The sequence below is a fragment of the Zootoca vivipara genome, chromosome 2, assembly GCF_965207765.1.
Source record: "Zootoca vivipara chromosome 2, rZooViv2.hap1.1, whole genome shotgun sequence".
Lineage (NCBI taxonomy): Eukaryota > Metazoa > Chordata > Lepidosauria > Squamata > Lacertidae > Zootoca > Zootoca vivipara.
In genome coordinates, this window is record NC_142584.1 from 118,468,159 (window position 1) to 118,481,901 (window position 13,743).

The 13,743-nt window shown below is 46.6% G+C and overlaps 2 protein-coding genes across 3 annotated transcripts in view; one reads left to right on the forward strand and one right to left on the reverse strand.

Moving 5' to 3' along the window:
* The window catches only part of LOC118081229 (uncharacterized), a 34,690-nt gene extending 22,000 nt beyond the window's left edge, over positions 1-12,690 (forward strand). The window contains 4 exon segments of the mRNA XM_088662547.1: positions 5,868-6,142; positions 7,077-7,228; positions 10,198-11,740; positions 11,742-12,690. Coding sequence (XP_088518673.1) covers positions 5,868-6,142; positions 7,077-7,228; positions 10,198-11,740; positions 11,742-11,811 — 2,040 coding nt within the window. The 3' untranslated portion in view covers positions 11,812-12,690.
* LOC118084270 (uncharacterized) lies at positions 843-5,999 on the reverse strand. 2 transcript variants are annotated; one of them, XM_088664126.1, is made up of 3 exons: positions 5,454-5,999; positions 4,589-4,740; positions 843-3,385 (listed from the first exon to the last, which is right to left on the reverse strand). In XM_088664126.1, the coding sequence occupies exons 2-3, from the start codon at positions 4,674-4,676 to the stop codon at positions 2,112-2,114; spliced, it is 1,362 nt and encodes a 453-aa protein (XP_088520252.1). In that variant the 5' UTR covers positions 4,677-4,740; positions 5,454-5,999; the 3' UTR covers positions 843-2,111. The 2 variants fall into 2 exon arrangements, with proteins under 2 accessions (XP_088520252.1, XP_088520253.1); XM_088664127.1 differs by having other exon boundaries at positions 843-3,382; positions 5,454-5,954.
* Positions 12,691-13,743: the final 1,053 nt, after the last annotated feature.

The window sequence follows — 13,743 nt, forward strand, 5'->3', positions numbered from 1 at the left end:
TTCCCACGAATTCTAGCTGGAAAAAAAGCCCTGGTTCAGCCACATGTGTTGAGCCACTGGGACCCTGAGACAGCCCCATGGTTGTCAAGAAGGCCATGAAGTCCCACAATGACAGGCCTATTTGAGGCAGCCTCAGCATGGATGCCACCCCAAACACCATCACGAGAGGGTTCTCCACCACCACCACATCCCTCAGCTCAGTGAGGGAAGCTGAAGGGCAGCTTGGTGATCTCAACCCAATCTCTGCTCTCTGGCCAAAACACCACAGACAATTCCTCAGACCAAGAGGCAGTGCAGATTGTCCTGGTATATACTGTATCCATATTTTGGCAGACAGCAAGAGAGAATTGCTTCCTTGGCGAAGGAGATACAGTCATACCTCGACATCCGAAGGCTTCGACTTCCGAAGAATTCGACTTCCGAAGTCGAAGCCTCCGGAAGTCCGCCCGGCGCGCGCAGTCGGCGCATGCTCAGAAGTGTGAAATCTCGCTTCGTGCATGCACCATAGCAGCGCTTAGACAACCGAAAACCTCGACTTACGAAGACAACCGCGGATTTGCACAGCCATCAAGGGGCTCCCTTAAAGCACCAACCATCTGACTGGTGTAGAAATCATTTGACTGAATGGAGAAGTATTAAATGTCCAAAATAAACAGCAGTGGTCCCAATCCACCCCTGCAAAGCTGCTGACTTCAACGCAGCTCCTCTTTCCATGTTGTCCTCGTTCCATGTTGCTTATCCTTCTGTCTGAGCTCTGAAGAGAGCAGCTATTTTCTTTGAAACCCCCAGTCCTTCCTTCAACCTCCTCCCCCTGTCCCCAAATATGCACAGGCACACAATGATTGCTTATTGTAGAAATTCCTTTATTTCTTTAGCTATTAGTGTCTACTGTATTTCAAAATCAAAATTTTAACACACACACACCCTTTTAAGTAACTTTTCTTCACTCTGAGATGAACACCAAATCCAGTTCTCAAAATGGAGCCATGCATTGTTTTAATTCTTCCCTGGCCTAAAAACCAGAGGCATCCGATTATATGAACAGAAGTAGGTTAAAATTTCCAAAATGAAAACTGGATTTCCGCCTTCCTTCCTGTGATAATCCATTAGTGTTTGATATATTTTAACGCTCTGCATAGACAGCTGCCGACTGAGTTGATCTACATTAGTTGGCACTAACTGTGCATGTAATGAACTCCAGGCATGCGGCCTCCTACTCCTACCAAAGTTTATCCTGAAGATTTGTATGCTTGAAATATCCCTGGCTAAGTTGGAAGGAGTGGTTCTAAGAGTTTATTTATGGACCCCTCTGTTGAGCAAAGAAAACAACTGAAGTTTTGAGAAGCCCTTAACGTTTTAGAAGATCAGAGTTAGACTGGTTGAATCTGCAAAGCGGGAAATTCTATGGATTCCGTGATCCCCTTAATAATACAAGAGTAATTCCTACTCCTTTGTCATCCATCTACAAAGTGCAAGGAGAATGTGGGACACCGCTGGAACAAAGAAAGGGAATGCACAATCACTATAAACATTTCTAAACTACCCGGCTATTACAAAACAAATCAATAAATCCTGACCTTCTTTACTTAATGAACTAGTTCACTGGAAACGACTAAGGGTCTTTGAGAAGGAGCCATCTTGTCTCCTGGAGCACCAGCCAAAAGCCTGCTGGAGTTGACAAGCAGCACATGAATGTTAGGGCCTGTCCATGTTCTTTTTCCAGATTAGATACTTTCATACAGAGTTTGAAAATATTAGTCCTTCCTTTCGTCTACTGTATATTCAAAGCTGTTCCTTACAGTCAACATCCTCCAGTTCATTTCTGTGACTCGCTCAGCTTCTTGAATTCCTCTTTTTAAAAAAGAACAGAACGACTCACAGGATTTGAAATGCTGTCACAATGGCCTGAGGAGGCTTCTGAGATGCACTACAGACACCCAAGAACGAGAGAAACAGTTCTTGAGCTTTGCTGCTGGCTAGGACACACCCTCTTATATTTTCAGAGAAAAAATGTGAATACTTTTAACTTGGTGTGAGTTTGTTGTGGCTTCTTGCTTCTATGAATTCTTGAATGGTTATAAACCAAATTTTCCACTATATTGCAAGCATCTTTATGGTTTCTTTCCCGCGTGCATTTTATGATGAGAACGAAGGTTAGAGCTGCAAGTAAAGGTCTTTCCACATTCAGAACAAGAATACGGCTTTTCCCCTCTGTGAATTCTCAGATGTGCGCTAAGGCTTGAACTCTGGCCAAAGCTCTTTCCACACTCAAAACATGCATACGGTTTTTCACCTCTGTGGATTTTTTGATGTATACGAAGGCTAATACCCTGGCTGAAGCTCTTTCCACACTCAAAGCACTTATATGGCTTCTCCCCTGTATGGATCCTGCGATGGCAAATAAGTTCTGTGTTAGTACAGAAACCCTTTCCACACGTCACACACTTATATGGTTTTTCCCCTGTATGGTATCGCAAATGCACAGTAAGGTGTGAACTCTGACTGAAGCTCTTTCCACACTCTGAGCATTTATATGGCTTCTCACCGGTATGAGTTCTCCGATGTGAACTAAGGTGTGCACTCTGACGGAAACTCTTTCCACATTCCAAGCATTTATATGGTTTCTCCCCTGTGTGGGTTCTCTTGTGTAAAGTAAGGCTAATTAGATGGGCAAAGTTTCTTCCGCACTCCAAACAGCTATATGATTTCTCTCCGGTGTGAATTTTTTGATGAGATGTAAGGCTCGAGCTGTGAGGGAAGCTCATTCCGCACTCCAAACATTTATACGGCTTCTCCCCTGTGTGGATTTTTTGATGAGACGTAAGGCTTGCGCTGTGAGCGAAGCTCATTCCGCACTCACAACATTTATACAGCTTCTCCCCTGTGTGTATTTTTTGATGCGACGTAAGGCTTGCGCTGAGACGGAAGGTCTTTCCACAGTCAAAACAGGTATACGGTTTCTCCCCTGTGTGAATATTTTGATGTTCTGTAAGGTTTCTGTTGCGACTGAATCTCTTCCCACACTCAAAACAGGTATACGGTTTTCCCCCTGTGTGAATTTTTTGATGTTTTCTAAGGTATTTGTTGCAACTAAATCTCTTCCCACACTCAAAACAGGTATACGGTTTCTCCTCAGAGTGGACTTTGTGATGTCTTTTAAGGTATGAGTGGCGATTGAAACCCTTTCCACATTGTAAGCATTTGTATGATTCCTGTCCGGCGTGAATTCTTTCATGTGATTTTAGGTCTGAGCTGTCACTGAAGCTCTTTCCACACACCAAGCATTTACACGGTTTCTCCTCTGCGTGGATTCTGCAGTGTGAGTTCAAGCTAGATTTACGTTCTGATGAGACCAGAGTACGATGACTGTCCTGTTCATCACCTGCTGAAGTTAAGGGAAAATCACAATTAAAAATGTAAGGCAAATCACAATCCTAGTGAGACATTCTGTAACAAATGATGATAAAGATTTTATTATTTATACCTCACCCATCTGGCTGCGTTTCCCCAGCCACACGGGGCAGCTTACAGCATTTATGAAGGTAAAGGTGCCCTGGATGGTTAAGTCCAAGGAAAGGTGACTATGGGGATGTGGCGCTCGTCTCACTTTCAGGCCAAGGGAGCCGGCGTTGCCCACAGACAGCTTTCTGGGTCATGTGGCCAGCAGGACTGAATTGCTTCTGGCGCAACAGAACACCGTGACAGAAACCAGAGCGCACAGAAACACTGTTTACCTTCCCGCCATAGCTGTACCTATTTATCCTGTTCAGGACCAGGGAGTCACCACAGGGAGTCAGGATTCAACCTCAATCCATTAGCCACCATCAGCTGACCTGCACTGACAGACAGTCTCAGGTGCCAAGGAGCAATCAGCACTACACTTTCAGGCTCCTGATAATATCCTTTGCAGTCACATCCTCAGGAGAATAATAATACAGTGGTACCTCTACTTACGAATTTAATGCGTTCCGAACCCACATTCGTAAGTCGAAAAAAATCGACTTACCTATAGGAATGCATTGGGAGAAAAAAAAGTCAAATCCTATAGGAATGCATTGGGAGAAAAAATTCATAAGTAGAAGCAACCCTATCTAAAAATTTGTAAGTAGAAAACCTCATCCAAGATGGCGGACGGAGCTCCATTTGTAAGTAGAAACATTCGTAAGTAGAGGTACCACTGTAATAATAACAATAAAAACAACAACAGCAACAACAACAACAACAACAACAACAACAACAATATTTTTTGTATCCCACCCTCTCTGGCCGAGGCCGGACGCGGAGTGGCTAACATCATTAAAAAAACACAATATGCATAAAAAGAGACATAAATTAATTAATGCCCTCCACCCCCTGGAACTCATCTGACCTCCCCCAGCCTCAGGTGGTGCTGGAGGTGGGGCGCCCCAGCTCAGGTCATTTCTAGGATCACAGATCCCACCTCTTTGAAACTATTTTGCAGAACTCAGAAGTTTAGACAAGCTGCAGGTTCCTCGGAGGGAGGCAGAAGCAAAGGGAGCCTGAAGGGATTTTCCTTGTTTCCACTCTCTATCCCTCCATGCCCCCATCTCCATTGCCCAGAACTCACCAGATCTCTCTGAGGGTCCTGGGAGAGAACAGTCAGAGGTGGCGGAAGACAGCCTGACCAGGTCAACCGTCCATCTTCCTTCTTCCATCCTCGCTAGGTTTGCAGGACCAGCCTCTGTCAATCTACCCGAGGAGCTCAGAAGCTGCAGGTTCCTGGGAGGGAGGGAGGAAGAAGCAAAGGGAGCCTCAGAGGCCCTGCAGGTATTTTTCCGCCCAAGGTATTTTGTTGGTGAATGAAAAGCCTGCCTAGGTGTGGAGTTCCCACTTGCATTAAAGAGAAGCGCCCCCCTCCTGAACCCCACCATGCCAGGAAAGTGGATCTGAAAGAGGATCTTCCTCCCACCACCATTAAAAACATCCCTTTCCTTTCCTCTCTGCCAGCCTGGAGCTGTGACAGGGCTGCCTCCCTCCATTCCTCCTCCTCCTCCCCCAACCCCACATTAGGGGAAGGGGCTGTAGCTCAAGGGACAGAGCATCTCCTCAGCAGGCAGAAAGTCCCCCCTCCTCCAAGCCCCAAGGGCACCCCCATTGGCCTAATTCTGCCCTCTTTACCGAGCATTGACTTCTCTTTCTCCAAAACATCCATGCCTCTTCCCCGAGCCATCCTGCCTCCTTTCCTTTGGGGAGGGGTTTCCTACTGCACCCCACAACTGCTTCTCCCCCCCCCCCCGCTGGCTTGCCTTCTTGCCTTGCTCTCTCTCCTCCTGGGCCGCCCTTGCACGACTCGGGGCCCTTTGCTCTTTCGGGGCTCAGCTGTGGGGTGCAACCCCATGCATGCTCCTATCCCGGGGGGCTTCTCTCCTGCAAAGCAGCTGCTCTGACACGGGAGCCCCCCCACCCCCTTAAAAACACCCCCATTTTCCTACCTTGCAGAATGTAGTCTTTCGCTCTGCCGAATCTCCTCCCTCGCACGTGTGACAAAGGGAGGAGGAAGTGACACTCTCTCCCTCCCCCAGGAAATCCTCTGTCGTAATATCAGCGCAGCCTTTAACCCTCGAAGAGCCAGTATTTCTCCCAAACCCCCACCCACCCCACCCCCACCCACCCAAACTGTAAGGTGCTGGGGACACTGCGGATTCTGCTTCAGGGGACCCCATTAAATAGGGTTGATACCTTTGTTCTGGCAAAATTACAGGGCGGTTGGGAGTGTTTTCTCCCCCCCCATCTGTTGCTGAAGTTATTTCAAAGCAATCCATTACAATCTGTTGCAACCTAACCGGATGCCCCGCCCCCGGAATTTCTCTCTCTCTCTCTCTCTCTCTCTCTCTCTCTCTCTCTCTCTCTCTCTCTCTCTCTCTCTCGTTATACGAGTGTTCCCTCCAAGGGACTCTGTCAAGGAGGGGGGCGCTTTGTGGGGTCCCGTAGGCAGAACCCGCAATGTTCCCAGCACCATACAGTTCGGGGGGTGGGGTGGGAGAGACACTGGCTCTTCAAGGGTTAAAGGCAGCGATTATATTATGACGGAGGACTTCCTCCTCCGTTGGTCACATCCTCCTGCATTTAAAAAGCTGCGAGGGAGGAGATTCTGCAGCGCAGAAAACTGTGCTTTTGCAAGGTAGGGAAAAGGGGTAAAAAAAAGGGGGGGGTGCCAGATCAGAGCAGCTGATTTGCAGGAGAGAAGCCCTACTGGAGAAGGCAGTTTTGCAAAGAGGCAGCGGCGGGAGGGAGCATGCGTTCGGCTGCCCCCCCCCCAATTCAGGGGGGGGCAGGAGGAGAGCAAGGCAAGAAGACAAGGCGGGGAAAGAGGCAGTTTTACGGTGGGGCAGGATGAACCCCCCCCAAAGGAAAGGGGGCAGGATGACTCGGAAGAGGAGGAGGGAGGCATTGGTGTTTTGGAAAAATTAAGGGGAAAGAGGGCAGGATCAGCTGGAAACTCGTTTCAACACTACAGTACACGGCATGGGTTATTTTTTCTTCTTCGATGCCTTTGGGGTTCAGGATGAAGGCACCCAAGAGGGCACAGTCTCTCTGTATCAAGGTGTTGGGAGAGATGAAGGAGGGTAGACTTTAAGGATGGGAAGAGGAGAACCATTAGCTGTATAATGAACGCATGCAGCAGAACTGGGGGCTCCAAGCTCAGTGAGCTGCCTACAAATAGCCTTGTTCCCCCTTAGCAAGGGGTTTTCAGGCACAGAGTCTCATCCCTGCCTTAGGATTGAATCTTGGGATTTCTGTCTGCTGAGGAGATGCTCTGCCCCCGAACTACAGCCCCTTCCCCTAAAGTGGGGATGCAGGACAAGGAGGAACAGAGGGAGGCAGCCGAGTCGCAGCTCCAGGCTGGCAAAAAGGGAAAGGGATGTTTTTAATGGTGGTGGGAAGAAGATCCTCTTTCAGGCACGACTCCACTTTCCTCGCATGGTGGGGTCCAGGAGGAAGGTGCCCCTCTTTTTCATGGAAAGTGGGAGCTCCACACCTAGGCTGGGTTATCATTCACCAGCAAAATGCCGGCAGGGGCTCTGAGGCTCCCTTTGCTTCTTCGTCCCTCCCAGGAACCTGCAGCTTCTGAGCTCTTCAGAAAGGATGGAAGAGGCTGATCCTGCAAACCTAGCAAGGATGGAAGGAGGAAGATGGACGGTGGACCTAGTCAGGCTGCCTCCCACAACTTCTGACCGTTCTCTCCCAGGACCCTCAGAGAGATCTGGTGAGTTCCAGGGAATGGAGATGGGGACATGGAGGGATGTTGGCAGTGGGAAAGCAATCTGGCAAGAAAAGGGCCAGAGCTCTGGGCTGTGAGAGATAAAAGATACCACACTGCTGAGAGCCTGTTTTGCTTATGCTTATAAATTGGGTTTGTTTGTTTTTTGTTTTTTAGTGATTAAACTGTTTTTAAGTGTTATAAGGGCGTTTTGTGGGGTGTGCCTGGGAGGGGAGAAGCAGGGGGAGGCCCATTTCAGTGGTTATGGATAGGGGGAGGTATGGTGTGGGAGGAGGGGCAGGCTGGGTAAGAGGCACACGGCACAGGCAGTTATATATCAGCCAGCCTTCGGGTCTGCAACTGCGGCTGTTGAACACCAGGTCGGCCCAGAATAAAATCTCCCTCGTCCATGATCTGAGTATGGATGAGGAGGCTGATCTGGCCTGTATCACTGAAACCTGGGTGCGTGAAGAGGGTGGAGTTGGTCTCACCCAGCTGTGCCCACTCAGTGCAGCATCAGGCCAGACTCAAGGGTTGGGGAGGGGGAGTTGCTGTGGTCTATACAGGTTCTCTATCTCCAGGCTCTCTGTTCAGTTTTCAGCAAATGTCATCGATCTCTTTCCCCAAGCAATCACAATGTTGCACTTGGACAACCACGACATGCCCAGCACTACCGGGTACATGGGTAATCTCGTGATGTGGAAAGCAATTGTCTCTCTGTATCCCAGTAACTCTAAGCCTACAGGCATCGTGGCTCCTGCGATGCGTCCGGACAACAAGGGCCACTCATCTATGGTTTTCAATTCAAGCGGGGTTCTAGCTTCTGCATGGCTAACCCCAACCTCTACATTAAGTTCACATCTATAAAGTCAGTCGATGCTCCAGAGTCTATGAGCACGCACACTTGCTCGCTGTTCCCACCCAGGAGTCGTAGCATGGCCCACACAGTGATTCCTGGAATGACTGGTCCTGGCGGAGGCCTGACCCAATCTTAAACAACTCCTCACCCACAATAATACCACCACCAGACTTAACATGGACACTGGTACCAGAGCCTGCAATAAACCCAGATGCCAACTTTGCTGCCTCATACACCCGGACAACACCATCACTGGCCCCAACAACATAAAACATACCATCTCAGGACTATTTAATTGCTCATCTTCTAATATTGTGTATGCCATCAAATGCCACCGGTGCCCTTCAGCTCTCTATATTGGACAAACAGGCCAAACCCTATGCCAAAGGATAAATGGACATAAATCTGACATCAGGAATCACAAGACAGAGAAACCAGGAGGAGAACACTTCAATCTCCCAGGACATTCTATACAAGATCTCAAAGTAGCTGTTTTATTACAAAAAAATTCAGAAACAGACTGGAAAGAGAAGTTGCTGAATTGCAACTCATTACCAAGCTTAAAACCATGCAGAGACCTGGTCTGAATAAGAACACTGGATTCTTATTACACATGATCAAGCTTTCTTTAGCACCTCAGCCCTTGCTTTTTCCTGCAAGACCAATTGCAGTTGTTAACAGTCGTTAACAGTCATCAACAGGTTTACCACTCCTATGGAAGTGGTAATGGAAAGCCTGGACTTTGAAGTCATCTTATTTTACTTGTTATTTTGTATTACATTTACTGTTTTTAATTAGGTTTTTATAATTTTGGATTATGCGGAATGCTTTATCGGAGTGGATGTAGCAACCGAATAATTTCGTTGTTCCCGCAAGGGGACAATGACAATAAAGATATCTTATCTTATCTTATCAGCCAATCACCCATTCCCACTACCCTTCTGAGTAATACCCCTCCCCACCCTCTGACTATACATAAGGGTCTGGTGACTTCTGTTTCAGTGTATCTGAAGAAGTGTGCATGCACACGAAAGCTCATACTAATGACAAACTTAGTTGGTCTCTAAGGTGCTACTGGAAGGAATTTTTTATTATGGTATTTGCCAGTTCTCAAGAGTGTTGGCAGGGCTCTGGCTCCTTATCAGCTGGCATTCCTAAAGGTGAGGGAATTGACGCTGGGCTATGCCCTTCTTGTCTGGCAGTCAGCCCTCTCCCTGGCTACTCCCTTCACTAGGAGCTGTCTGGGCTGACTCATTCATGACAGGTACACAGGCTGAAACCCTGCCTGCACACAGATTGTGGTACATGCTCTGCTTATCTCCCGCTTGGACTACAGCAATGCTTTGACTCCCAGTATGTTTCCAAGCGCAATTCAAACTGTTGGTGCTGACCTTTAAAGCCCTAAACGATCTCCACGCCTCAGCGCCAGGGCGCCCGACCTGCTCAAGACTGCCCTGCTTGGACTACTGCATTGTGCTCTCCTTGGGGCTACCTTTGAAGGTGACTCGGAAACTACAATTAATCCAGAATGTGGCAGCTCAGCTGGTGACTGGGAGCAGTTGCCAGGACCATATAACACTGGCCTTATAGGATATAAGGCTCCTAGTACGTTTCTGAGCACAATTCAAAGTGTTGGTGCTGACCTTTAAAGCGGTAAATGGCCTCGGCCCTGTAGACCCGAAGGAGCATCTCCACCCCCATTGCTCAACCCCAGACACTGAGGTCCAGCTCCCAGGGTCTTCTGCTGGTTTCCTCACTGCAAGAAGGGAAGTTACAGGGAACCAGACAAAAGGCCTTCTCAGGAGCGGCGCTGTCCCTATGGAACGCCCTCCCTTCAGGTGTCAAGGAGATAAAGAACAACATAACCTTTAGAAGACATCTGGAGGCAGCTCTGTACCAGGACGTTTGTAATTTTTGATGTTTTACAATGTTATAAATATGCTGTAAGCTGCCCAGAGTAACTGCAGAAACCCAGCCAGATGTGTGGGATATGAATATTATTATTATTATTATTATTATTATTATTATTAATCATCATCATCATGTTACAGAAAGTATCACTAGGATTGTAATTTGGATTACACTTTTAATTGTAATCTTCCCTTATTTTTGGCAGGTGATGAACAGGATAGTCCTCGTTCTTGGGGCTCATCAGAAAGAACCAAGCATGAAGTCAAAGGAAGGACCTTCCAAGATCAAGAGGAAACAAGATCACAGGTGAAAAGCCTGGAAGAAAATGGGAGGAATAAAGGCTTTTTGATGCAGACTGATAATGGCCATCAAATCCCCATCCAGAAAAAGCATCACAAGGGGAAGAGCACAAATGAAAGCCCTTCATGTGGCAAACCATTCAAATCTAGCTTCAACTCACCCTGCAGAATCCACACAGAGGAGAAACCGTGTAAATGCTTGGTGTGTGGAGAGAACTTCAGTGACAGCTCAGGTCTAAAATCACATAAAAGAATTCATGCAAGACAGGAATCCTACGAATGCCTAGAATGTGGAAAGAGTTTCAGCCACTACTCAAATCTTAGTCAGCATCAGGAAGTCCACAGCGAGAAGAAATCACTTAGCTGCTCTGAGTGTGGAAAAAGCTTCATTTCCAGATCAGGCCTTAAATCACATCAAAAAAGTCACGGAGGGGAGAAACCATATACCTGTCTTGAGTGTGGGAAAAGCTTCATTTACAGATCAGGCCTTGTAGATCATGAAAAAAGTCACACAGGAGAGAAACCATATACTTGTTTTGAGTGTGGAAAAAGCTTCATTTCCAGATCAGGCCTTGTATATCATCAAAAAAGTCACACAGGGGAGAAACCGTATACCTGTTTTGACTGTGGAAAAAGCTTCACTTACAGATCAGGCCTTGTATATCATCAAAAAAGTCACACAGGGGAGAAACCGTATACCTGTTTTGACTGTGGAAAGAGCTTCCATCAAAACCAAGGTCTTCTTGTTCATCAAAAAATCCACACAGGGGAGAAGCCGTATAAATGTTTGGAGTGCGGAATGAGCTTCGCTCACAGCTCGAGCCTTACATCTCATCAAAGAATTCACACAGGAGAGAAATCATATAAATGTTCGGAGTGTGGAAGGAGATTTGCTCACCGTGCTAACCTTACTTCACATAAGAGAACCCACACAGGGGAGAAACCATATAAATGCTTGGAATGTGGAAAGAGCTTCAGCCAGAGTCCACACCTTACTTCACATAAGAGAACTCACACTGGTGAGAAGCCGTATAAGTGCTTTGAGTGTGGGAAGAGCTTCAGTCAGAGTTCACACCTTACTGTGCATGAGCGAATCCATACAGGGGAAAAACCATATAAATGTGTGACGTGTGGAAAGAGCTTTAGTAACCGCACATACCTTGTTAGCCATCGCAGAATCCATACAGGAGAGAAGCCATATAAGTGCTTTGAGTGTGGAAAGAGCTTCAAACAGGATACAGGCCTTACAGCACATCAAAAAACTCACGCAGGGGTGCAACCATATAAATGTTTTGAGTGTGGAAAGAGCTTTGTTCACAGCACAGGCCTTACATCGCATCTAAAAATTCACACAGGGGAGAAACCATATACCTGTTCTGAGTGTGGAAAAAGCTTTGCTCATGGATATCACCTTACTTCACATAAGAAAATCCACACACAGGAGAAGCCGTAAATGCTTGAAATGTGGAAAGAGCTTCTTACTGTGCATGAACTTATTCAGAAAGGAAACAACCAGTTAATTGTTTGACATGTGGAAAGAGTTTGACATGTGGAAATAATAATTTTTTTATTATTATTATCATCATCATTATCATTATTAGGGTATTTTCCTGGAATTAGGAGGTGTGTCTGTTCTGACTACTGTACTGTATTTGTTTACCCTTAATCCTATGCACCAAGGGTAATAAAGAAAAAATACCGACACCTTAATCTAATGAGTTAAAGGATCCCTTTTGATGCCAAAAAGCCCGAAGATCGAGTGGCAACAGACCCACACTACAAGTAAGGGAGGAGAAGGGAATACCAATCTTAAATGAAACGAGATCCCGAGAGCTGTGCCTTTTGCTTGAGATCTCCCCATCAATAACCTGAGGCACCAAGGCTACAGCACCTCTCCCACCCATTCCTTGGTCCATCGTCCAGGGAAGCATAAAGCTGGTGAGATCCATAGAGGGGGTCATTTGAGGACATGGCGAGCTGGCAACCACTGAAAGCCATTATATACTGTTTGGGGCCAGTGTATTCCAATGGAGAGTGGAGGGGTATTTGGGCTGAGTGATTAATAATAATAATAATTTATTTATACCCCACCCATTTGGCTAGATTTCCCCAGCCACTCTGGGTGGCTCCCAACAGGATATTAATTATTGATATATTATTAATAATTATTAATATTTTATTAATATTTATAAATGTAAGCCGATATTATTACTTCCCTAATACCTTTATGCCTCTGTAACATTTTTTTCCTTTAAGTACCTTTTGTTGCTCATTTTTGTTTACCTTTTGTAAAATAGTTGGTAGTTAAAAGAATGTAACCCTAGTAAAAATCGTTATGCTATTCGGTTCCTGAGTGTATATGCGGTAGCTTCTATGCAATAAAGTTTGCTTGAAGATTACTGTGCCGATCTTTACATTAAGCATGAGGATGTGAGAATATTTACTCAACTTCCAGAACACTTTTAAGGATAATAATCTATATATACCAGAGATTCCCCCACTCCCCAGAGAGCCCTCCCATAGGTCTTGGCCTTCACCATACTACCCAATCCACAATCCGTGCCCTCCGCTCATATCTCGCCCGATCCACGATCTCCGCCCTCCGCAGATTTCCCCACCGACAGGAAACAGCCCAGTGGGGCCTACAGAGGAATCTGAAGGGGGACTCTGAGGGCCCATTTCACAGACTAAGCCAAAGTAGGGCCTACAGGGGAGTCTGAAGGGGGACTCTGAGGGCCCATTTCACAGACTGACCCACAGTGGGGCCTAGAGGGGAGTCTGAATGGGGACTTTGAGGGCCCATTTAAGAGACTAAGCCAAAGTGGGGCCTACAGGGGAGTCTGAAGGGGGACTCTGAGGGCCCATTTCACAGACAAAGCCAAAGTGGGGCCTACAGGGGAGTCTGAAGGGAGACTCTGAGGGCCCATTTAGGGCCTACAGGGGGGTCTGAAGGGAGACTCTGAGGGCCCATTTCACAGACTAACCCACAGCAACGCGTGTCAGGGCCAGCTAGTAGTAGTAGTAGTAATAATAATAATAATAATAATAATAATAATAATAATAATAAAGCTAAGAATTAGCACCAGGGTCAAAATAGGTCATCACAGGGATCTCTTTTTATATCAAATTATGCCAACTGTCCCAATGCTATGATCCATAGAAATAAACAATAGTAAGAAGTTCATCGTGGCACCCATCTTTACAGCAGCTCTCTCCCAGCCTGAAGCAAAACTCAGACCGCTATTTGAGTTGCCTCTAGGCTCATTCAAAAAACTTATTTTAGCCCTCCAAAGCCATTGCGGAAGCGTCTTCAGCTAGCTCTTGCTACAGCAAGGAAACGACAACTGGAAGGAGCCAGCAGAAGTAATGTCAGGATTTGAGTTGGTCGTGCATGGCAACCGTGGGGCGCTCTCAGTACATCACAGTCTCATCCTGGTTTTTGATACGAAGCA

What these genes read in the sequence shown, in the direction of transcription:
- LOC118084270 (XM_088664126.1), bottom strand. Translation starts at nt 4,676, where the DNA reads ATGGAAGAAGGAAGATGGACGGTTGACCTGGTCAGGCTGTCTTCCGCC. An exon ending in AGGACCCTCAGAGAGATCTG is followed by an intron (nt 3,386 to 4,588) that starts GTGAGTTCTGGG and finishes CCTTAACTTCAG; the next exon opens with CAGGTGATGAACAGGACAGT.